The 25423-nt window shown below is 41.8% G+C and overlaps 1 protein-coding gene across 1 annotated transcript in view; it reads right to left on the reverse strand.

Moving 5' to 3' along the window:
* The window catches only part of NPHS1 (NPHS1 adhesion molecule, nephrin), an 88019-nt gene that overhangs the window by 12881 nt on the left and 49715 nt on the right, over positions 1-25423 (reverse strand). Inside the window, exons 2-22 of the mRNA XM_063436921.1 lie at positions 23764-23822; positions 22713-22800; positions 22079-22276; positions 21313-21435; positions 20684-20815; positions 20482-20560; positions 19794-19897; positions 19515-19636; positions 18818-18989; positions 18065-18222; positions 15635-15776; positions 13578-13702; positions 11857-12022; positions 11496-11625; positions 11246-11418; positions 10758-10898; positions 9764-9904; positions 8739-8860; positions 5362-5527; positions 4123-4279; positions 3637-3788 (exon numbers count right to left, since the gene is read on the reverse strand). Coding sequence (XP_063292991.1) covers positions 3637-3788; positions 4123-4279; positions 5362-5527; positions 8739-8860; positions 9764-9904; positions 10758-10898; positions 11246-11418; positions 11496-11625; positions 11857-12022; positions 13578-13702; positions 15635-15776; positions 18065-18222; positions 18818-18989; positions 19515-19636; positions 19794-19897; positions 20482-20560; positions 20684-20815; positions 21313-21435; positions 22079-22276; positions 22713-22764 — 2755 coding nt within the window. The 5' untranslated portion in view covers positions 22765-22800; positions 23764-23822. The remainder of the gene's footprint in view (positions 1-3636; positions 3789-4122; positions 4280-5361; positions 5528-8738; positions 8861-9763; positions 9905-10757; positions 10899-11245; positions 11419-11495; positions 11626-11856; positions 12023-13577; positions 13703-15634; positions 15777-18064; positions 18223-18817; positions 18990-19514; positions 19637-19793; positions 19898-20481; positions 20561-20683; positions 20816-21312; positions 21436-22078; positions 22277-22712; positions 22801-23763; positions 23823-25423) is intronic.

Below are 25423 nucleotides of genomic sequence, written 5' to 3' on the forward strand. Positions count from 1 at the left end.
TGTATAGCCTGTCCCCCACCCACTTATACCGCTCTCCGTCTATCCCTTCTTCTCCAGCGTCTGCTCTGTCCCTGTACTTTTGTAAGGTAGGATCTGCCCGGGTTTCCCTCCCAAACTCCTCTGGGGAATCCCAACGTAAGGGGGTCTGAGCTAAGGTGTCAGTCGGGGAAAAGGGTCTTACCTGGGCCTCCTCGGCAGGTGGGCTGGTTCCAGAGGCACGGGTCTGAGAGCGAGTAGTCACTGGGTTAACGTCCAAGGGACCCATTGGAGCATAGGCCGAAACCAAAGGGGCCAAATCATTACCAAGAAGCACATCAGCGGGCAAGTCTTTCATAACCCCAACATCCACGTGTCTAGCGCCCACTCCCCAGTCCAGGTGAACACGGGCAACAGGTAACCGGAATACGGCTCCCCCTGCTACCCTCACGGCTACTGTGTCTCCGGTGTGCTGGTGTTCTGAGACCAAGTTCTTTTGGAGCAGTGTCATGGTGGCTCCTGTGTCTCTAAGTCCATTTACCACTCGGCCATTTAGTTTCACAGTCTGCCGGTGTTGCTGGCGATTGTCCTGATGGGCGGCTTGCACCGGGTCGGCTTCGTGCAAGATACCCCAGAATTCCTCCTGTTCTACACAGTGAGCAGCAGGCTGTGGTGGTCGCTGATTCGGGTTGGCTGCTCTCCTCCAGGACTGAGCTTGGTTAGCTTGGTTCAGCGGACACTCCGGGCGCTTGTGTCCCAACTGTTTGCACAGAAAGCACCGGATGGGTTGGGAATAATCCCGGGCATTAAATTTGGATGGCTGTACATAATTATTGGACGGTGGTACTACTGGGCTGCGATGCACTGGGGGTTGGTAGGTTGTTGAAATCGGAGGGGCTGCTGGTCGGTATTCCACTCTGGTCGGAACTTTAACCACAGTACTGTCCAGTTTGCGAGCATCAGTATATTCGTCTGCCAACCGGGCCGCCTCGGGTAGGGTAGAGGGTTTTCTATCTCTGACCCACTCCCGAACCCCGGTAGGCAATTTCTCGAAACAGTGTTCCAGTAAGAATACCTGTAGTACCTCTTCCCCCGATACTGCTTGGCATCCTGCCATCCAGTGGGTTGCAGTACGGTGAACTCTGCAGGCCCATTCCACATACGAATCGCCACTTTGTTTGTTGGTTTCCCTGAAGCGCCGTCTGTAAACTTCTGGGGTCACCGCATACCTGGCTAGAAGCGCATCCTTCACTGCCCGGTAACTGGTGATCTCCTCCTCTGGGATGGCCCGAAATGCATCACTAGCCCGGCCGGATAATTTCCCAGAAAGGATGGTGACCCATTGGTCTGTGGGTACCTGATGGAGGGCACACTGCCTCTCAAAATCGGCCAGAAACCCATCGATCTCTCCTTCATTTTCAATAAAGTTTTTGAATGCAGCAAATGGTACCTTTTTCCTTCCGGAATCGTTATTGGGTACCTCTGCTGCTGCAGCTCCCCTTCCTTGGAGCGCTTGGTGTGCTGCTACTGCAGCTTGCACACGTTCCACAATGTCTGCTGAGGGGTTGGGGCCAAAGTGTGCCAGCCTTATTTGCACTGCCCGGTTAAATTGTATCTCCTCGGGTGTTAAATCCAAACTGCTGGGCACATTAGCGTTCTCCGTTCCCTGTGTTGCATCCATTTCCCTTAGCAAAGCAATAATTTCTCGTTTCTTTAAATTGCTTGCTGATCGACCTCGGCGTTCTATTATGTCCTTAAGAGTAGCACGTCTTAACTGTTCATACTGCATTTCTTTCCTTCTGTGTTGTGGGATTCATCCCGTCGCTTGCCACCAATTGTTAAGACACCTTTTTGTCTTAATAAGTAAGTCACTGTTTAGTCTACCTTCCCCTCTCACCGTATCAAGTCCTTGTTCGTATTCTGTATAATCCACGAACCATAACCAGGGGAAGTAGTAATCTCTCGAGTAACGATATCCACCAAACGGCATAAGTTCCCAATAATAGTCCTTGAGCGTAAATAAGAATCCCCCCAATAACGAGACTGAAGCTCCGTGTTGAGGGTCAAAACAAGATCTGAGGACTGGAACATCCAGCCTGCTTTTTATTAGGAAAAGACACACACAGGGCACTCCCAGGGGGAGGATGAAAATAACCAATTATACACAGGGTAACACCCCCACCTCTCCTCCCCTCAGATAATCACATAACACAATTAAACTGTACAACAATTCACCCCAGTTATGGATGTACCCCAAAACCAGGGGGTAACCAGCACCGCTTGAAAGGTCTTGGTTAGGGGAACACTCTGTCCAAATCTTAGCCCATTCGGTTAAGGGGTTCGGGAGTTATGGACGATTGAAGTTTAGACCGACTGCACAGATCTTCTAGCCGAAAAGAGTTCCACAAGTTTCGGCCCTGCAGTCGGTCTCCGTTCACCGGTTAAAATCACACGAAATCCTTAGCATCCACAACTGTCTCCGAGTTCGCTGGATTCCCCATAGCTGATTACAAGTAACTACCGAATGGCTCGTCGTTCGGTTGTTCCAACACGAACTTCTGGGTGTATGGAGGTCTCAGCGGTGTTCGCCTGTTTGGGTATCCGTTTTTAGTTCCATGCGTTCACAGGCAAACACCGCTGTTCGTACACAAGATGGCCGCGAACACGTGCAACAGTCCCAAGATGGCGGCCACCCATATGTTAGACAGGGAGTTCGTGCGAAACGAGGCGAACGGCTGGAAAACAGGCTGGAACGGTAAAACATACTTTATAACATCCCAAATCAGTCCTTTAGACGGATGGCCTAAAATAGCCGAATCCACAAGAGTACTAGACAGACGGATGGTTCCGTCACATCTATATTAATTGACAAATAGATTTTAGTAATACTTGTACTGAGAACATTATCCAGCTATGAAGTAATATTAAATTGTTGGAATATTCTCAATATCAATATTATAAAACAGACCCACGTGGGTACATTTAATAATTACCGCACAGCAAAGAACGATTTGTCTTATTTTAGATTATTTTCTAAGTAGTCTGCAGACTGAGACGTGTAATCTTGGTAAGGGGTAAATTAATATTGATAATCATTTAAAAAGTTGACTTGTAAAATAACAATGCTTTTCTTCAGGACATTTTCTACCTTTTCAAACTTTCATTGACGAATAATACAAATTGTTAAAATCTCTCTCCTACCAACATCGGTGGAATTTGTCATGTTCCACCAGACAAGGGCTCGATGTGAGTTTTACATTTTAGGTTAAAAAATGGACCATTTGTATAAATCATGTACGTTTTCCAGTTCCCATATTTTTTCCTAACATTTGAAATTGACTTTGAATTCCTAACAATCCCCATTTTAGTGAATAACCCGTAAAACGTTTATTGACCAGACACTGAACTGTACTCAAATGAAAACCAAAACGTGAATTTTACGACCGAATAGGTGATCTGAAATCATTTTCCAACTCAGTGATGGTCACAGTTTGGGTGTTTTAGCCAAAGTTTTGTACTTCGTGAGTCATTTGACGAGACGGTAACTTGCTGTTTAGTGTATCATTGACTGCTTAATAACTTTGCTATGTGTACTCGCTAATTTTACTTTCAGGGAATGATTTAAATATTGTTAAAGACAATCCGGAACGTTTATCTTACTGGTGCTGACGAGCTGAAGGGTGAAGCTGTCCACTCCAAGAGCGTTGGTCGCCGTGCACGTGAATAGAGCGTAATCATGGACGGCGCTGACATTAACAATGACGAGTGTGCTGGTGTGAATCCACGTTTCATGCAGCGTCTTCTCTGAATATCTGAATAAGCGACAGGACAGAGCATAAAAAATGATTACTAAGGTCAACGCGGGCAGCAGCCAATCAGAGTGCACCGAAGTCACGCACCGAAGTCACTTAAAATAGAGATTTTTATCTCTTCGTTTAATGGACAAGTAGCAGAAATATCTAAGGGTTGACATGACTCATAAATAACATACAGCTTCTTAACCCCTTAAGGACCAAACTTCTGGAATAAAAGGGAATCATGACATGTCACACATGTCATGTGTCCTTAAGGGGTTAAAGTGTGAACAGTGTCGATAAAACATCAAGTGGGACAGAGCTCTCTAAATAAAGAAATGGAGGGACTTACCGGGGGTTTTTGTAATCCAAAGTCACCCCATTTTTAGCCCAACTAAAAGCCACATTTGGGATCCCTTCAGCTTTGCACACAAGACCCACGGCGTTCTTCCCATCACCGGACACCGCTACTTTGCTCAGGTGCACCCCTTTCTGGATTTCTGGCTTAACTGCAGGGAAAGACAAACACAGGGAAAATATATAAAACAGAACAATTAAACGAAAATATCTTTAGCTCAGAGAATATTGACTCAACTCCGCGTGAAGAAGAGAGCGTTTTTATATCATAAAATATTCATATTGAATACAATGGGTCCATGTGGTTTATATAAATAATTATCTAATTACTTTTACAGAACTGAAATCGATTTCTGCTTCTCAAAACAGATGAATTTTAAATTGCTGCTATTTGAGAAAAAATGTGCAAAACACAGGGAAAAAGTCATATAAGGGTATAAAAATAACTGATTTAAAACTTGTTTCTCCTCATTCTTTGGAATACATTTAGAATACAATTCCATTAGGAGCAGATATCAGCCAAATGTGCTAGTTTTGGGTTAAAACACAGATTTTAGAGTAACAAAATGAAACCATTAACACAGCAACTTCAGCTTTGTCTTAATTATTTTTTTTTTTTCTGCAAATGTAATTGTTATAAAAACTGCCGGACACATCATGCACTTTAAAATACAAAGTAAGAGATTTTATAAATAACAGTAGATTTGTTTCGGGTCATCGTTCTTTATTTAAATAGTCAGTACATTCGTTTCAGCAATTGTCTAAAAATAAAGTAACCTGCTACATATCTAGTCACTGTTTCAGGGTGTAAATATATTCAGAGGCGCGTCCCTTTCTACAAATAACTGTGTAACTCCACACACAGAACACTGATGGAAATAAATTATCATTTGTAAAGCTGGGTTTTTATATGTTTTATGTTGTTTAGTTTGGGTTTATGTTAATAGACGACACATACTGGCTTCTTGAGAGTTGTAGGGGTTATCCTAGAGCTGCCGAGCTACACATTGGTGATAAATGTGATCACATTGTAACATGCAAAAGCCTAGAGTTACACCCAATTCTCCTGGCACCGGGGGTTTATAATGATATGCAATGTGCGCAGGTTGGGCATGTTTTACACCAGTCTCTCATGTTCCATTCTGTTAGTAAATGTTCCCTGCAATCTATCTGTTTGCGTTAATGGCAATTGTGTACGTTTTATACAGAAAATACAGCAGAGGGTCTCACGTACAGCGGACAATCAATCGTGCGACAGCCTTGATGGGCGGTGGGATTCCATTGTCCACCATACACTCGTAGCGCCCTGCATCTGACCTGTTTGCTTGGTGGATAATTAGACGCCCAGTTAGTCCGCTAACTTGATGTTCCATATCAGACAGGGTCCTCTCGTCATCTCCCTGTGAAAAGATAAGGTCAATGACATGAATAAGGTCTGATCTCTCTCAGATTATAAGTCCCGAGGCCAGTGCCAATAGCAGGTTTGGACAGGGGGAAGAAAGAATGCCACAGTTCTAGTACTTCTAGTTCATAGTAATAATTTGTGTCCATAGAGCCACTTACAGAGAGAACAGACCTCATGGATGGACAAGAAGTATACTTATCACAAACCTGGGGATTTCTTTTTGCCAACACCTCACCTCTTGTAACCATTGGTGGCGTGACTGGGCCAGGTCATGGAGTAAACAGACTGAGGCCCTTCCAATAATGCAGTGATGGCGCCCCAACTGTTCATGAGCGCCATTTCCCATAGTGCTCTACTGAGCTATGGGCAAGGCAGGGGAGGGTGGATTTTCGGTGGTTACCAGACAATAGGAATATTGTGGAAAGACATATGTTTACTTGTTAAGGGCGGAGCTTATAACAATTATTGACAGGGAGCTAAGATGGAGGTGGCTCTCTCTATACTGACTGCCAGGTGTAAAGGGCGGAGCTTATAACAATGATTGACAGGGAGCTAAGATGGAGGTGGCTCTCTCTATGCTGACTGCCAGGTGTAAAGGGCGGAGCTTATAACAATGATTGACAGGGAGCTAAGATGGAGGTGGCTCTCTCTATACTGACTGCCAGGTGTAAAGGGCTGAGCTTATAACAATGATTGACAGGGAGCTAAGATGGATGTGGCTCTCTCTATACTGACTGACAGGTGTAAAGGGCGGAGCTTATAACAATGATTGACAGGGAGCTAAGATGGAGCTGGCTCTCTCTATACTGACTGCCAGGTGTAATGGGCGGAGCTTATAACAATGATTGACAGGGAGCTAAGATGGAGGTTGCTCTCTCTATACTGACTGCCAGGTGTATAGGGTGGAGCTTATAACAATGATTGACAGGGAGCTAAGATGGAGGTGGCTCTCTCTATACTGACTGCCAGGTGTAAAGGGCGGAGCTTATAACAATGATTGACAGGGAGCTAAGATGGAGGTGGCTCTCTCTATACTAACTGCCAGGTGTTAAGGGCGGAGCTTATAACAATGATTGACAGGGAGCTAAGATGGAGGTGGCTCTCTCTATACTGACTGCCAGGTGTAAAGGGCGGAGCTTATAACAATGATTGACAGGGAGCTAAGATGGAGGTGGCTCTCTCTATACTGACTGCCAGGTGCAAAGGACGGAGCTTATAACAATGACTGACGGGGAGCTAAGATGGAGGTGGCTCTCTCTATACTGACTGCCAGGTGTAAAGGGCGGAGCTTATAACAATGATTGACAGGGAGCTAAGATGGAGGTGGCTCTCTCTATACTGACTGACGGGTGTAAAGGGCGGAGCTTATAACAATGATTGACAGGGAGCTAAGATGGAGGTGGCTCTCTCTATACTGACTGCCAGGTGTAAAGGGCGGAGCTTATAACAATGATTGACAGGGAGCTAAGATGGAGGTGGCTCTCTCTATACTAACTGTCAGGTGTAAAGGGTAGAGCTTATAACAATGATTGACAGGGAGCTAAGATGGAGGCGGCTCTCTCTATACTGACTGACAGGTGTGAAGGGCAGAGCTTATAACAATGATTGACAGGGAGCTAAGATAGAGGTGGCTCTCTCTATACTGACTGCCAGGTGTAATGGGCGGAGCTTATAACAATGATTGACAGGGAGCTAAGATGGAGGTGGCTCTCTCTATACTGACTGCCAGGTGTAAAGGGCGGAGCTTATAACAATGATTGACAGGGAGCTAAGATGGAGGTGGCTCTGTCTATACTAACTGCCAGGTGTTAAGGGCGGAGCTTATAACAATGATTGACAGGGAGCTAAGATGGAGGTGGCTCTCTCTATACTGACTGCCAGGTGTAAAGGGCGGAGCTTATAACAATGATTGACAGGGAGCTAAGATGGAGGTGGCTCTCTCTATACTGACTGCCAGGTGCAAAGGACGGAGCTTATAACAATGACTGACAGTGAGCTAAGATGGAGGTGGCTCTCTCTATACTGACTGCCAGGTGTATAGGGTGGAGCTTATAACAATGATTGACAGGGAGCTAAGATGGAGGTGGCTCTCTCTATACTGACTGCCAGGTGTAAAGGGCGGAGCTTATAACAATGATTGACAGGGAGCTAAGATGGAGGTGGCTCTCTCTATACTGACTGACGGGTGTAAAGGGCGGAGCTTATAACAATGATTGACAGGGAGCTAAGATGGAGGTGGCTCTCTCTATACTGACTGCCAGGTGTAAAGGGCGGAGCTTATAACAATGATTGACAGGGAGCTAAGATGGAGGTGGCTCTCTCTATACTAACTGCCAGGTGTAAAGGGTAGAGCTTATAACAATGATTGACAGGGAGCCAAGATGGAGGCGGCTCTCTCTATACTGACTGCCAGGTGTGAAGGGCAGAGCTTATAACAATGATTGACAGGGAGCTAAGATAGAGGTGGCTCTCTCTATACTGACTGCCAGGTGTAATGGGCGGAGCTTATAACAATGATTGACAGGGAGCTAAGATGGAGGTGGCTCTCTCTATACTGACTGCCAGGTGTAATGGGCGGAGCTTATAACAATGATTGACAGGGAGCTAAGATAGAGGTGGCTCTCTCTATACTGACTGCCAGGTGTAATGGGTGGAGCTTATAACAATGATTGACAGGGAGCTAAGATAGAGGTGGCTCTCTCTATACTGACTGCCAGGTGTAATGGGCGGAACTTATAACAATGATTGACAGGGAGCTAAGATGGAGGTGGCTCTCTCTATACTGACTGCCAGGTGTAAAGGGCGGAGCTTATAACAATGATTGACAGGGAGCTAAGATGGAGGTGGCTCTCTCTATACTGACTGCCAGGTGTAAAGGGCGGAGCTTATAACAATGACTGACAGGGAGCTAAGATGGAGGTGGCTCTCTCTATACTGACTGCCAGGTGTAAAGGGCGGAGCTTGAGCTTATAACAATGACTGACAGGGAGCTAAGATGGAGGCGGCTCTCTATACTGACTGCCAGGTGTAAAGGGCAGAGCTTATAACAATGATTGACATGGAGCTAAGATGGAGGTGGCTCTCTCTATGCTGACTGCCAGGTGTAAAGGGCAGAGCTTATAACAATGATTGACAACGTAAACATTGACTGCAAAGTGAAAGGAATAATTTTTGATTGCACAATGTTAAAACAATGAGATCCAAACCAGCCATTTCCACTGAAACATTGTGTCCGTCACAGGATTGGCATCAGCCGTACAAACGATCTCCGCCGTCTCTCCTAGATCCACCTCTGTTGGGTCAGTGATACTGCGGATAGAAGGGGCATCTATGGAAGATAGAAGCAAGTTACTAAAGGTTTTATTATCTGATGTGATCACCTAATCTATAATCAATAAACTAGCTGATCTGTGACAGGCTGACATTGACTGACAGCCAAGCTTCCTCTAGCAAGCTATGAGACATGCCGAATGGTTTATTCACTAAACAGTGACCCATAAACCAGATTTTATCTTTGATACTAAAGATGTTGCTATTTTTTCATTCTGCCTTTTTGTAGCTCAAATACATATTTATTTTACCACAACTTACCGTTTACTGAATTAACCTTGGTGGGTTTTTATGGTGGCTAATGGCTGGCTCATGAGAGCCAATGGCTGAGTCATGGTAGCCAAAGGCTGAGTCATGGTGGCCAATGGCTGACTCATGGTGGCCAATGGCTAGCTCTGTAATGCAGTTATAGTCACAGCATTGATATATATTTAACTTGATGTTTCCAATTCATTACAATTCTGTAGTGAATACACTCGTACAAGTGGTGTTTTGTTATGGCAGTACCCTGTTGTTATCACGGTATTACATCGGTGATCACTGTATGTTCATTAATTGGGTGGCCACAGTCCCCAGGTGATAGGTGTTTTTTCATGATTTGATTGGGTATATAGCGTGTAACCCTCTACTATTTTGGGATGATTATTGCCTGTTTTTCCAACATTGTGCCATTGAATAATCTTTGCACTTGTAACGCTCAAGCTTGTTGATGTTTATGCATTTACATTTAGATTTGATCTGGTCCTTAATAAGTTATTTGTATTACTTGTGTGTGTGTATGCATTACAATAACGTTTATATATATTTTTATATTTATTAAATTAGTTGTGTTCCTATGTTATTAGCCCTATGAGTAAACAGTAATAGCCAACGCATTTCACAGTACAGCCTCCTGTCTTACACAGCACGTCCAGCCACATGAGGGTGCTGCTGTTTCCTTCTTTATTCTCGCAGGTTACATTGTATTCCCCGGAGTCAGCACGGCTCACGTTCCAAATCTCCAGGTTTCCCGCTCCCTGCAGGTGGTGTCTGTACGCTCCCTCTGCAAACACAGTATCTAAGTTAGTATTCTATGCTGGAACCCTCCCCGGTCCCTGTATTGTACCTACCATACCCTGCACACAAGGTAAATCATCTTCCTGATCCAATAAAGTAAACACATGATAATTAAATGGGCAAAAATGCTGCCTATATACTGTGCTTACTCTCCTCCAGGTGTTATAAGGTATTTTTAATCAGAAATATCAGACTATTTCCCATGAAACTCATTATGCAAAAATGCAGTACACAAGCTAACTCTCTCCTCCCTGAAAAGTATTATGTATATGACGAATGTGACACTTGAGGAGTAGACGGTCAGGTACAGGAGGATGGATGCAGGCTGTGAGATGTAGTGAAACAAGAAGTGATTACTACAACCATCCTGAACCAATCTGGAAAACATTAACGCAAAGTATGAAGAATTCTACAGTTTAAGGAATGTCCAAGCCAGGCATTCGTGTGTTTGGACCTTTACCAAAAGAAATTAACCTTTGACGGCCTTTCTATGTTAAAGCTAACTACGCAGCCTTCCTTCACTCTCTGGTGTGAGTAAAGCTTTGTGTAGTTGGGGGTCCTGTCGATGACTTGTATATTTTGGGCAGTGCCAGCCTTCTATTTATTCTATCAATTTTATTAACAAAACCGTTTATTGTTTTTATTAAGTGAATTTACATTTTAGGCCAAAAAAGACAAACCTTAAAAAAAAATCTCCAAGTCAGCTATATTTTTATCTCTGCTCTTTTGGTGTAAAATGTGCAATTCTATTTGAGTTTGTATAAATTCCCACTTGAGTTAACCGTGAGTAACCGCCCTTGAATTGAGTCAATTCCATCATACTGCTGTCATGCCCTCACCTCCAGTCAGTTTCCGCCCTCCGCGGCTCCACGTGTAGGTAGTCACAGCAGGATTGGCCCTGACGTTCACCGGGATGAGGGCCGCCCCATGCTCCACAGCTTGGACCACCTTGGGCTTATCATCTGGGAATTCCGGTGGAACTAGAAAAGGGATGAGATTGGTGTCCAAAGCCAGGAAAATAAACTGGGAGTTAGGAGACATTCACTGCTACCATAACCTTGCTTGGCTGCCTTAACCTCAGCGTGTATTTGATGGTTTCCATATTCCACAGTCTACAACCTTCCATGGACTGTGACTGTTCATAACTGCATTTAATGTGCACCTTGGCCTTTGATCGGTGATGACTTGTCTCAGGATCAGGATTACTTGGTTTCTGGCTGGTATTTCACCCCTTTCACCCTCCCACAATGAAGTATGTCTGCCCACACAGTACCCACTGGCTTAGTAAAAGGATATCAAACATATTAAACCAAAATACGATACTCACACAGAATATTCAGTTTGTAAAAGGTGTTCACCCCCTCTCCTAGAATGCTGCTGTAGGCTTCACAGGCAATGCGCTTCTCATGGTCTTTGGATAATGCTGTGAAAGTAATACGGCTGGAGGTAGACATCCCACCATATAAAGATGATTTTGTCCCCAAATCCTGGGCTTTTAACCTGCAGAAGGAGACAGTATTACCAGGCAGTTTTTGTTGTACAAGCCAGCCTTGGAGATGGACATGGAGATCACGTACTGCTGTCCGTCCTTCATCCAGGAAATGGTTGCTCTAGGATTACTGCTGCCAGTGATACAGGTTAGAGTGATGGTGCTTCCACGCTTGAACTCCTTGGCATTGCTGGTGATTTTCACGTCTATCGGTGGGACTAAAAATAGACACATTGTTTGGATCCTGTTCGTAAGGACAGATAACGTGAAATTATAGATTTTAGCAATTCTGTTCCCTTGGGAATAAAGATTTTTTTTTTTAAAACCCTGAGATTTCTGGGGCCGGTGTTGGATTAGTGAATGGATTATATTTAATCCCAGACCCAAATATGAGTAACCCTCCACTCTGCCCTGCCTGTACAGCACAATTATCATGAAACGCCACTCACACTGCACGTGTAACTTCGTCACCTCTTTCAGCACCACTTTGCTGTCATAACGAACGTCACAGCGATACGCGGCTTGATTGTCATTCGGAGCAGTGACGATAGTAATCTCTTTAGACACTATTTTCCCTGAAGGAACCACCACTGCATCACGGACATTGCTATTGTCCTGGAATATAACAACAACGTTCCAACACCAATAAAATATACGTTTCTTACAGATTACAAAATAAAAAAAGTCAAGTACACGTCTTTAACCCCTTAAGGACCAAACTTCTGGAATAAAAGGGAATCATGACATGTCACACATGTCATGTGTCCTTAAGGGGTTAATCATAAATGCAATGCAATATTTTAACTAATTGTTCCTTTGCAATTTCAAGTGTATTCATTCTAAAAATAGTTGTGACTGGTTGACAAGGAAATAAAATGGTGAATGTACTGAGTGTATGTAGCATATTTTATATAGTGTATTAGTTTATAATATATTTTAAATAGCGTAATGAGTGTATATAATGCACTGAGTTTATGGTGTAATGATTTTATAGAGTGCATTTTATTTACATACTGTGTACTGCTACATATAGATCGACTGGGAAGCCCAGGATTAATTCGGATCAGACCACCTTACTGACAATAAGGCATTATATATCCCTTTATTATATAGAGTGTAAGGACCATTCACACCACTAAATGTACCCTTTCTATAATCGTAAAATATTGCAGAATACAAGGTCTGTCCTGAAAAAGTCCAGCCATTGTTAATATAACGAGAACGGTTTGTGCAACATCGATGTTACCTGCCAGTCAAGGAGAGTGGACGGAATGCACATTTGTGAACATTGATAACTTCACTGTACTTGACAGTGCTAGACATCGTTGAGTGAGCATGTGTATTGTGTGGCCATCACATTTAAAATGACTGAGCGAGTAGAGCAACGAATCTGCATCAAAGTCTGCGTTAAGCTTTAACATTCCTCCACGGAAACTATTCGGGTGATTCAGAAGGCTTTCGGTGACGAGGCAATGAGTGCAGCCCAAATAAAGGTGTGGCACAAATGCTTCAAAGATGGTCGAGAATCTGTTGAAAGATTTAGCACCTCGCGACTTCTGGCTTTTCCCAAAACTAAAATCACCTTTGAAAGGGAAGAGATTTCAGACTGTTGACGAGATTCAGGTAAATACGACGAGGCAGCTGATGGCGATTCCAACAAAGTATTTTGCAGATTGTTTTAAACAGTGGAAGAGATGCTGGGAGAACAGTGCACGTTGCCAAGCTTCCTACTTTGAAGGGGACTGAGATAACTTGTATCTTGTATCTTCTTCAATAAATGTCTCTATTTTTCATATTACATGGCTGGATACTTTCTGGACAAACCTTGTATATTGATGCTAATAGTAACAGTCTTTGAAAAAGTTCAGAGTACAAAGCAATTCATAAAGGAATAAGATTTAGAAAGTTAAAACTGACATTTAGTCTTCCCATCCAAAATCAAATTTACTACAATTCAGACCTTTCCTATACTATAATAGAATAATCTTTTTAAGATAGTGAGCTTGTGGTTTGGTGCCCAAAAAACTAAAATAATACCTCAACTATCTTCAAGATATAATGCAGGAGGCAGAACTGGATACACAATAATAAATGGGTTTGTTTGTGGTCCTTTGCATGTCCCCTCACTTTGAGTATCCAGACAGATAAGAGGAGACATGTAGTATCTGACCTTGGTCCAGGTAAGTTGAGGCTTTGGGTTCCCACCACTGCAGTAACAGGTCAGCTTCACCGTAGCGCCTGCCCGAAAACGCTTGTCAGACGGAGGGGCATCTATCCAAAGTTTCTCTGGAGGATCTAACAGACAAAGGGGATAAGGAGCATTCATTCCATTTAAAAATTAATTTAAAATAAAGATGGTGTCATGGCATAGACTACACGTTTCTATGTTAAGTCAGCTTCCTCAAGGCATTCCATGGGGAAGACGACTCAAAGTCGAAACACGTTATACATTCTGATGTCACCACACAATGACGTCATCACACTTCTAGGTCTCTATGGCCTTTTGAGTCCACCATGAAGTAGTAGTAGGTAGCAAAATGCTTGGTTGTATAGGTAGAGGTATTAGCAGTAGAAAGAGGGAAGTGCTCATGCCATTATACAGAACACTGGTGAGACCTCACTTGGAGTATTGTACACAGTACTGGAGACCCTATCTTCAGAAGGATATTGATACCTTAGAGAGAGTTCAGAGAAGGGCTACTAAACTGGTTCATGGATTGCAGGATAAAACTTACCAGGAAAGGTTAAAGGATCTTAACATGTATAGCTTGGAGGAAAGACGAGACAGGGGGGATATGATAGAAACATTTAAATACATAAAGGGAATCAACACAGTAAAGGAGGAGACTATATTTAAAAGAAGAAAAACTACCACAACAAGAGGACATAGTCTTAAATTAGAGGGACAAAGGTTTAAAAATAATATCAGGAAGTATTACTTTACTGAGAGGGTAGTGGATGCATGGAATAGCCTTCCAGCTGAAGTGGTAGATGTTAACACAGTAAAGGAGTTTAAGCATGCGTGGGATAGGCATAAGGCTATCCTAACTATAAGATAAGGCCAGGGACTAATGAAAGTATTTAGAGAATTGGGCAGACTAGATGGGCCGAATGGTTCTTATCTGCCGTCACAGTCTATGTTTCTATGTCATGGCCTTCGTGCCAATGGTATCAGAAAAAAAGGAATTATAAATTGGTCGGGAGGCCAGGAATGGAATCCATTTGATATTTGTTTGTGAACTAAGCCAGTATGTGTCCACCATAACTGTGTGTCAGTGCATAAGCCATTATTTTTATGCCTTATAAAAAGTGTGTGTTAATATATTGTGTTTCTCTTTATATCCAGTTCATTTTAGGAGATTAAGATAAGAAGAAAGCTGAATTTGTTACCACATTACCGGTAATCTGACAGTCTGTAATCTGACCGCCATTATTACCGTCACAAGGAATTACAATTACTGCTACGTAATGGTTTTCTTTAAATTTTACCGGTAACATTTAGATTTGCTTATAGTGTGGAAAAGTAGTACACCACACCTTTTCCATGGGTTTGTTTTATTTTAAGAGAGAGTACACTTGGAGTGTTTGTACTCCAATTTATGAAGGGGCAACATGTGCTATTTATGTAGGGGCGACTTTTTCTGAATTACTTTTTTTCTAAATACAGATTTTTTTTTCTATTTAATATAACAAGGTAACCCAGTGTTTAACAAACCAGTCCTCGTGGCACCCCTACCAGGCCAGAATTTAGGGATTACCCAGCATTGTTTAAGTTGTTGTTTTCTTTTCTAAAAACAGCTTAGATACAACTGAGTAATCACTAAATCCTGGACTGGTAGGCCAGCCTTAATGACTGGTTTGGGAATCACTGAGCACCAGGTTGGGCATAACCTTTGCCCACAACTATATTTGTACAATAACACCTTGCATCTGACATTGGCATTCATTTCATATTTTTGGATAAGCGTTACAAATGATATCATATTTTTTCAATAAGCTTTTCAAATAGTTTTTTCAAAATAGTAACCTAATTAAAAATATTTCATAAACAAAAACAAAAAAAATCACAACATTTTAAAATATTTATAAGTTTAAATTTTAAAATATAAGTTTATAAAAAATATATTAAATCACGGTGATAATTATCAGAAATCCTAAACCGTCAGAGCCCGTTTGGTGATCATTGCAGTTTGGCATTAATGACATTAAGAAATTGCGTTCCCTCACGTTGCACGCTAAGTGTGATCATTTTGGAGATGGTTTTTGGAATGGCTTCGTTGAAAGCCTCGCACGTTAACTGCATCCCGTCCTGTGCTTTATAAGCCAACTCCGTAATATTCGACATGGTCACTTTCCCCCCAAACGCTCCCTGTGTAGAAAAAGAGAATCACCACCGAGAGAACAGGGGTTTATTCTCTAAACTGCAAATTATAAAGAATTGACAAGTAAAGTACACATTTTAGGATAAAAAATTCCCAAAGTAATTTTTTCAATTCTACAGTTTTGGCCTAACATGTGCACCCCTCGCTATGCTTTTACAATTCACAATTTAGTGAGTATACCTCTACATTATTCAATAATCTCATACAGAAATATGCAAACTATATAAATGAGAGATAACATATGTCACATGCAACATCTCATCGACAACCAAGTGTTTATAATAAAGCTCGGAATCATGGTTTATAGGGACTTTAAATGCACAACATTTAAACATAGCTTTGTGCTAACTGGTGCTAATTAGTTCAAATGAAATATTCCCGTCAATACATTTTGGCGGCTACCATTAACATATTATTGTTGACTCCTTTGGTCACACGAACAGAGAATAGAATTGATCAGCCCCAAACAAAATAAAAATGTGCTAAAATAATAAAAATACATTTGTAACTTTTATTTTTTTGCTATTAAATAACAAGTCAGTACTTCCATGCAGGATTTGGACAATTGGAAATACTGATGGTTCTAAGATATTTATTCTTAGGACCAGGGTCGGATTAACATAGGGGCTGATGGAGCTGCAGCTCTAAATTCATGTCCATGGAATAGGACCATTGATTTAAAAAAAATATATATCTTTTTTTTTACTACTCTTCACATGCTCTTACTTAAGTATGGAAACTTAAGAGGGATTTAAGGGAGCAAAACTTGTGTGGACAGGGTGACAACGAAATTAGTTATGGTAAAGCTGAGTTTGCGTTTTTTGCCGACCTCTGCAAAATACCACCCAAGGCAAATGCCTTGTTTGCCTTGTGTAAGATATATCGCTGTGTGTGTGCCTGCTAGTGAGAAAGCGTGTGTGTGTGTGCCTGCTAGTGTGAGAGCTTGTGTGTGTGTGTGTGTGTGTGTGCCTGCTAGTGAGAGGGGTTGTGTGTGTGTGTGCGCGCCTGCTAGTGAGTGAGCTTGTGTGCGTCTGCTAGTGAGTGAGCTTATGTGTGTGTGTGTGTCTGCTAGTGAGTAAGCTTGTGTGTGTGTGCCTGCTAGTGAGTGAGCATGTGTGTGGCTGCTAGTGAGTGAGCTTGTATGTGTGTGTCAGTGAGCTTGTCTGTAGTGAGCATTTGTGTGTTAGTGAACTTGTCTGTAATGAGCATTTGTGTGTTAGTGAGCTTGTGTGTCAGTGAGCTTTTCTGTAGTGAGCATGTGTGTGTCAGTGAGCATGTTTGTGGCAGTGAGCTTGTCTGTAGTAAGCTTGTGCGTGTCAGAGTTTGTCTGTACTACGTTTGTGTGTATACCAATAAGCTTGTCTGTGTGTGTCAGTGAGATTGTCTGTCAGTGAGCCTATTTGTGTGCATCTGTGAGCTTGTGTTTTTATGTTAATGAGCTTATGTATATCAGTGAGATTGTTTATGTATCAGTCTGTGTACCAATGCGCTTGTGTGTGTCAGTGAGATTGTCTGTGTCTGCATGTGAGTATGCTTACTGTATAATTAAATGTTTTACTCTGAAAGGACCAATATTATATATTAGAAAAAGAAATATAAGATATTGGTCCTTTCAGAGTAAAACCTATAATATATATAATATGTAAAAGTAAAACATTTAACATATATAATATGTAAGGAGATATATATATATATATATATATATATACACACACACACACATATATATATATATATACACATAGCCTTACATTTTACATGTGACAATATTTTTGGTGCAAAGACTTATGAGGCTGGCATCGATTTTTTTTTTCCAGGGCTGCTTCGTATCCCCAGTACTGCCCCCTTTTTGGGTCTGTTCGTCCCTTTTGGCAGTTCTGATTAAGTGATCAGTGGCCCATCTTTTTACCCCCCATTGACTTCCTACTTCACTGGACACTGCTGTTAGGGGGTATGGATTTACTTTCATTGAAAGAGGATTGCACAGCGCTACGGAACTTGCTGGCACTATATAAATAATAATAATAATAATAATGAAAGCGAGAGATTAGCATAGGGCATGTGTTTTCTGATAGCTATATCCGGTTAGTTTACCTCCAGCACCATCTCCATCAGATACATGACGCCTGGGAGGTAAAACTATTTTAGAGGTTTTTTTTCCCAATAAGATTCTGTAATTAGGCCAATCATAATTGTCAGCACCAGGCCCACTACGCTCTTAATCTTAGGACCATTACTATTTTGCCTGGGCCGGCTACTGCGGGAAGACACTCACATCATTTACAGTGACCACGGTCTCTGGAAGTTCTTTAGAGCCCAGCCACCAGCGGATCTGTGCAGGGGGATTACTAGGAGTCGTAAAACATGACAAAGACAAGGATGCGTTTTCCTTCACAGACGTAGATCCAAGGATGGTGACATCGGTAGGAGGAACTAATATTGGGGGGAAAAAACATTAAACGGGCACATCAGCCTGGAGACGAAATTAGCGGTATAACATGAAAAGAAAATTTTTTTAGCAATTAAATGATTAATTAACTGAAAAATATTTCAGGTCAGGCTGAACGAGACACATTTTACAACTCTGCAATTTTGGAAGAAATAAATCCTTTATTACAATAAATGTAGATAATAAATATGTATATTCATGATTGCGTTATTCAGATTAAATAAATGTAGCTTCTACTGGGTTTTTTAACCACATTGACTCACAGCAGTCCATATATATTGTGATAAATCCGAGCAGAATTGAGCTGATTACCTAATTAGACAATGAAGAAACCATTTTATCGGCAGGGATATTATAGATTGTTTTAGCCTTAAATCATGGCCTCCTAACTTTATATCGTTTTTATGGTTATCGCCTGAAATTGTGGCCTCCTCGCAGGCTTTCATAGAGAAAACATTAGATCTTACACTGTTTTGGCCACTTGGGTGCCGAACGTTTTAAATAATACAGTGTAAAACACACACAAAAAAAAATCACATCATCGTGTAATTGCTATAACACTTTCATGGGGACACTCACACAAAACGTTGAGGGTGATACTTGCTCTTAGCGCCATTGGGGTTACGTGATTTATAGCTTCGCAGCTCACGACAGCCATGTTGTCCTCGGGCTTGATGGTGAGGGAGAGGGGACTTCGTGATGACTGTATACGCACATCGGAATCCCACCGCGTGGACAGCACCTCCTCGTTCTGTGGTCATAACGAAAATCTGTCAGTATCAGCCAAAGTATGTTCTTTTCTTAATAACTAAATTAGCTTATTCTTTACATATAAACAAAATCAAACTGAAAACCCCAAAGCAAATAATGCTTGTCTGGCATGATGTGCCACAATGTATAAATACATTCATTCCCCCCATAAAAATAATGTAATAAGTTTAAAAAAAAATCATAAATGTTTTTTTTATATATAGTTTTCACCCACAAAAGCGCATGTATATATGCAGGGCTTAAAATGTCAAGTCCTGTACTACTAGCTGGGCTTTAAAAGTTAAATAGAGCTCAGGACATATTTACTAGGGATGAATTTTTACCTGCCAGAGTTACATTTTCACGTGCCCCTGTCTAGAGAGTAGGTGAAAATTTTGAGGCCTGCATCGATATATGTGTACATATTTATTGGTAAAAGGAAGGCATGTGATCCTAGAGTTTGTTATAATGGTGGCAGAAGTGGGATGTCGAACAAGAACAGGACTACTAATGGCTGGAGACTTACCTTTAACCACTGCAAAGTCGCCAAGGGATTCCCACTCTGAGAAACACAAACCAAATTTAAAGTCATCTCGGATTTAACTGTAGGGCCAATATAGCCTTCAATGACGGGGACATTGGGAGGAACTACAGGAAGATAAGAGGGACAGGAAAGGTATCATAGAACAGCAAAGGAAACAGGGGACACTATCATGCTGTGTGCACATGAGCAGTATCTATAAATGTTTCAACATGCAGCATTACTGACTTGTAAAGCTATACAGGTTTTTTATATAATTCTTACACAATACATTCATGGTGAAGCTCACAGAGAGAGGGGCTGCAAGAGCTGGATTTTGGGCTGAGCAAGTCAGCAGTTTCCCATTATCGGAGCCCTGAGGGATCACCCTAAAGAACAGGAGGTAACGGTCACAAAATATAAACACCAAGATATTTACTAAACAGTGATAAGATAGTGACAGTATCTGTGTTTTTCCTTTTCTAATGATATAATAATAATAATAATAATAATAATAATATAGTAATTTCGGGCTAATGAATAGATCCGGACCAATTAGTGAGATTTTTTTTTATCAAGTTTTGAACCTCCAAGCCTTTAAACTCTCCAATATTTCACCCCTTAGTATATCACAGTAAGAGGTTTATTTACTAAGCTGAGAATTGGGAACAATTTACAAGGGAAGCACAAATTCTAGGTCAACGTTGCTGAGCAGAATATAGGTGAGTTTTAGAATTATGCTCAGTTAGGATGTGTGAAGCCATATCTGTCAGATACCAAAACTTTTCAGATTTCCTAAAATATCAGGTCTCCCAAAATTACCAGATCTCCTAAAATTATCAGATCTCCTAAAATTATCAGATCTCCTAAAATTATTAGATCTCCTATCATTATCATATCTCCTGAAATTATCAGAACTCCTGAAATGTCCAGATCTCCACAAGCACCTTGAGACCTTATTTCCGTCACTCACTTTGCGGAGATCTCTGTGTTTTCCAGTTGGTCTTTGGACCCAGGACTGTTGGACGACTCTGAGAGTACTTCCACCCCACCTGTATTGGGAAAAGAACACTTAGTGAGCACCCTCCTCGCTCTCCAGGCATTCAGTGGAAGGAACCAAGCGTAACACCTCATACTACTGATCTTTTAATGCTTTCACCATCAGCGACACTTACTTTTGGTGATGGTTATTGTTGCTGCTGGTTTGGCATCTTGGGTGCGGCATCCTACAGGGTATTCCACCCCGAAAACCCAGGTCACAGTGCTGCCTGAGACGTGTTCCAAGAACTGGGGTGCCTGAGGGGGGACTGGAGGTAGGAAAGGGGTAAATGGGGCCATAGAGAGTTAAACAATGAAAATTTGCAAAAATTGTCCAGAAGTCACAATATGTAATATACACAATGGCTTCGAAAATGGAATAACAGGAACATTAATATGATGGATGATGGTTGTAATTACTCTCACTGATTGTCTGAGGGTGACATGTGTTCCAGTCCAACAGCCATGGGAGGGACACTGCGGGATAATTTATTACAAGTCAGTCTTCACTCAATGCTGGTTGTCAGGTCACAGACAGGGCACCCTCTTCCTCTAATATTAGTCTATGTATACTACACTGACTGGGTTTCTCCAATTGTACAGCACTGCAGTGAGTACACTCAGGAAAGAGAGGTCAGACTCAGTGAGTGGAGGGCACACTCAGTGTGTTGAGACTATATTTATTAGATAGGCAGTATACTCAATAAGTAGAACAGGTCAGTCTCATGGGTGGGGAGGACACACTCTGTGAGTAGGGTACACATACTCAGGACGTTGAGAAAGGCTGTGATAGAGATGATCCCCTGGCTGACCTCTGACCTGCCAACCTGACAGTGATACTCGGTGTCGTCTGACAGCTCACAGCGTTCGATGCGCAGGTTGTAGTCTCCTGTAGAGTCAAAGAACAGGGTTAGTTATACATTGTTACTGGGGGCTCGTTAATGCTAATAATGAAAGATGAAACATCACCGAGATGGTCCGAAATATTCCTGGACCTTAACCTGTGACCTCATGGGGTGCATCTAACAGATTATTAAAGGCAGGATACATCAACTTACATTTTACCTCAGGATGTTGTTATTGTATAGTGACTGTTACTGTCTTCAAACAAGGTATGGGATCTGTACATCTAACAGAACCAGGAGGTACTGTGTATCTGATGGAAATGGGAAGTACTGTGAATATGACAAAACCATGACTTACTGTGTATCTGACAGAACCAGGAGGTACTGTGTATCTGATAGAAATGGGAAGTACTGTGTATCTGACAGAACCGGGATTTACTGTGTATCTGACAGAACCAGGAGGTACAGTGTATTTGATAGAACCGGGAGATACTGTGTATTTGATAGAACCGGGAGATACTGTGTATCTGACAGAACTGGGATTTACTGTGTATCTGACAGAACCAGGAGGTATTTCAGAAGTGTTATTTGAGAAATGATTGGAATTCCATTAAAAACAATGATTTCAAAATTATGTGGCGGAGAATATTCCCATGTAAAATCTTGATATTAAAACAGACATGGCACCTTTCTGGGGATCCCCAGTCATACTGTAACGAGGGAATCCAGGTATGTTCCGGTCCGGTCCAAGCAGAAGTCCATCTTTCACCCATTGCACAATGCCAGAGGCGTGTTCTACCTCGCAGCGCAGTATCGCCGTGGACCCCTGTACCACAGTGACATTATCCGGCTGCACGCGGAATGCTTGCTGTGCCGTCAGGACACCTAAAAAGAAAGAAACTCAGCAGCTATACTCCCATCACTCTCAGATAGACAGGAGAAGGGCTCTACTCTTACTTAACTCCTACAAGTATCCATTAAAATATGATTGGACCCAGCTATCTCCTCTCACTGGCGCAACAGGACCCATTTTCGTACCTGAACCTTGCTGGAGCCGTCATTACATGTTGGTATAGTAAAGATCCACGGTATACTCATACACATTTTAAGACATCCAGAGCTTTCATCTCCAGAACTGAACACAGTGTCCGTCTGGGTGCTGCGGACATGATTGGCCAACATGATAAAACAGCCATTGATTGGAATTAGTGATTGAACAACAGACAAATTGCTGCTGTACCGAGGAATGGCTGAGACACTATCAGTTATACTTATTACTTCCATACAATCCCCAGTCCCCACAAGGATGGCAAATTCCTACCTTTTACGAAGATCCACAAACAGCAGGTGAGGGTGATGGGCAAGGAATCCATGTTTCACAAAGTGTACAGGCAGACAGTGTGATAATCCTAAAAAATACTTTTCACATATAAATTCCCAATTAATGTATTAACAGCTCATTATTTCAATGTTAATTAGTGAAACTGGAAAACAAGACACGAATAACGGGGAGAAAAGAAGCAAGTGAAAATAGTGATAGTGATGAAGGAAACGGAGACAGGAGTGGGAGGAATTAAAGGAATTAAAGGTAGGAGAAAAAGGAACGGAGAAAATAGATATAAGAGAGGAAGGAATGGAGGAAACAGAGATAGGAGAGGGGGGAATGAAGGAAACAGACATAGGAGAGAAAGGAATGGAAGGAAAGAAAGGTAGGAGAGGAAGGAATGGAGGAAACAGAGAAAGGAGAGAGAGGAATGGAGGAAAGAAAGGTAGGAGAAATGTTATATTTATTATGTGATAGAGATACAGCATCAAAGGAAATGGTATTTATTATATGATAGAGATACAGGAATGAAGGAAAGGGGATTTATTATATGACAGAGATACAGGAATGAAGGAAAGGGGATTTATTATATGACAGAGATACAGGAATGAAGGAAAGGGGAGTTATTATATGATAGAGATATAGGAATGAAGGAAAGGGGATTTATTATATGACAGAGATACAGGAATGAAGGAAAGGGGATTTATTATATGACAGAGATACAGGAATGAAGGAAAGGGGAGTTATTATATGATAGAGATATAGGAATGAAGGAAAGGGGATTTATTATATGATAGAGATACAGGAATGAAGGAAAGGGGAGTTATTATACGACAGAGATATAGGAATGAAGGAAAGAGGATTTATTATACGACAGAGATATAGGAATGAAGGAAAGGGGATTTATTATATGATAGAGATACAGGAATAAAGGAAAGGGGATTTATTATACGACAGATATAGGAATGAAGGAATGGGATTTATTATACGATAGAGATACAGGAATGAAGGAAAGGGATATGTGGCAATAAAGTGAGATATTTCTAACCTTGAATCAATAGAGAAACCTGTAGAATCCTTTCTTGTAGTTGGTTAATTGGTTTGGCCCTGTTGGACAGATGTGTTAATGTCTCTTGCTCTGTTTCAATGACGTCCCCATATTAGCAGCTTCCTTTCTCTCTTGTCATTTATTGTGTGAGTGTAATTATAACCTCACTCACTCTCACTTCTATCTGTCACTCACTGAGCCAATCTTCCCACTCAAAGACTATTCCTGTCTCCCGGCTCTTACATTCCGTATCTCCAAACACTCTCTCTCTCTCTCTCTCTCTCTCTACCCCTTCTCTCTTACATACCTTTTTTTTCTCTATTATCTACCCCTTCTCTCTAGTCCTCTCAGTCTCTTAGCTCAGTGGGTATTACAGGTACTCTCTTGCTCTCTTTATCACACTTTCTTCCTCTCCTCGTCCCTCTCTCTCTCTCTCTGTCTCTAGGCATCTATCTCCCACTCTCTCTCTGTCTCTAGGCATCTATCTCCCACTCTCTCTCTCACTCCTACTCTCTCTATCTATCTCTTACACTCTCCCAGATCTCATGCACTGTACCCTCTCTGTCTCTTTCTCTCTCTCTCTCTCTCTCTCTGTCACTCTCTGTCTCTCTCTCTCGGTCTCTCCACCTTTCCAGTGTCACAGCCTGATTCCTCCCACCCTGTGCTGTGTAGTGGGAGTCAGTACTCAGCACTTACTTACATTGCAGAATCATTTGGATTAGTAATATCCTGTGACAGGGGACACAGCTAAACTTACAAACATCCCCCACACACCATATTATCACACTCACTAACAAAGCACTATTAAATGTCCTAAATCCTAAACCTTTACAAAATCTAGTGAAATATTTAATGTGGGGTGATATCGCTGTTACATTTCACTATAAGAATTAATAGGGGGTGTGACAATTAATAGGGGGTGATATCGCCTGTTCCATGTCACTATAAGAATTAATAGGGGGTGTGACAATTAATAGGGGGTGATATCGCCTGTTCCATGTCACTATAAGAATTAATAGGGTGTGTGACAATTAATAGGGGGTTATATCGCCCATACCATGTCACTATAAGAATTAATAGGGGGTGTGACAATTAATAGGGGGTGATATCGCCCATTCCATATCACTATAAGAATTAATGGGGTGTGACAATTAATAGGGGGTGATATCGCCTGGTCCATGTCACTATAAGAATTAATAGGGGGTGTGACAATTAATAGGGGGTGATATCGCCCGTTCCATGTCACTATAAGAATTAATAGGGGGTGTGACAATTAATAGGGGGTGATATCGCCCATTCCATATCACTATAAGAATTAATGGGGTGTGACAATTAATAGGGGGTGATATCGCCTGGTCCATGTCACTATAAGAATTAATAGGGGGTGTGACAATTAATAGGGGGTGATATCGCCCGTTCCATGTCACTATAAGAATTAATGGGGTGTGACAATTAATAGGGGTGATATCGCCCGTTCCATGTCACTATAAGAATTAATAGGGGGTGTGACAATTAATAGGGGGTGATATCGCCCGTTCCATGTCACTATAAGAATTAATAGGGGGTGTGACAATTAATAGGGGGTGATATCGCCCGTTCCATGTCACTATAAGAATTAATAGGGGGTGTGACAATTAATAGGGGGTGATATCGCCCGTTC

This window comes from Pelobates fuscus, chromosome 11, assembly GCF_036172605.1.
Source record: "Pelobates fuscus isolate aPelFus1 chromosome 11, aPelFus1.pri, whole genome shotgun sequence".
Lineage (NCBI taxonomy): Eukaryota > Metazoa > Chordata > Amphibia > Anura > Pelobatidae > Pelobates > Pelobates fuscus.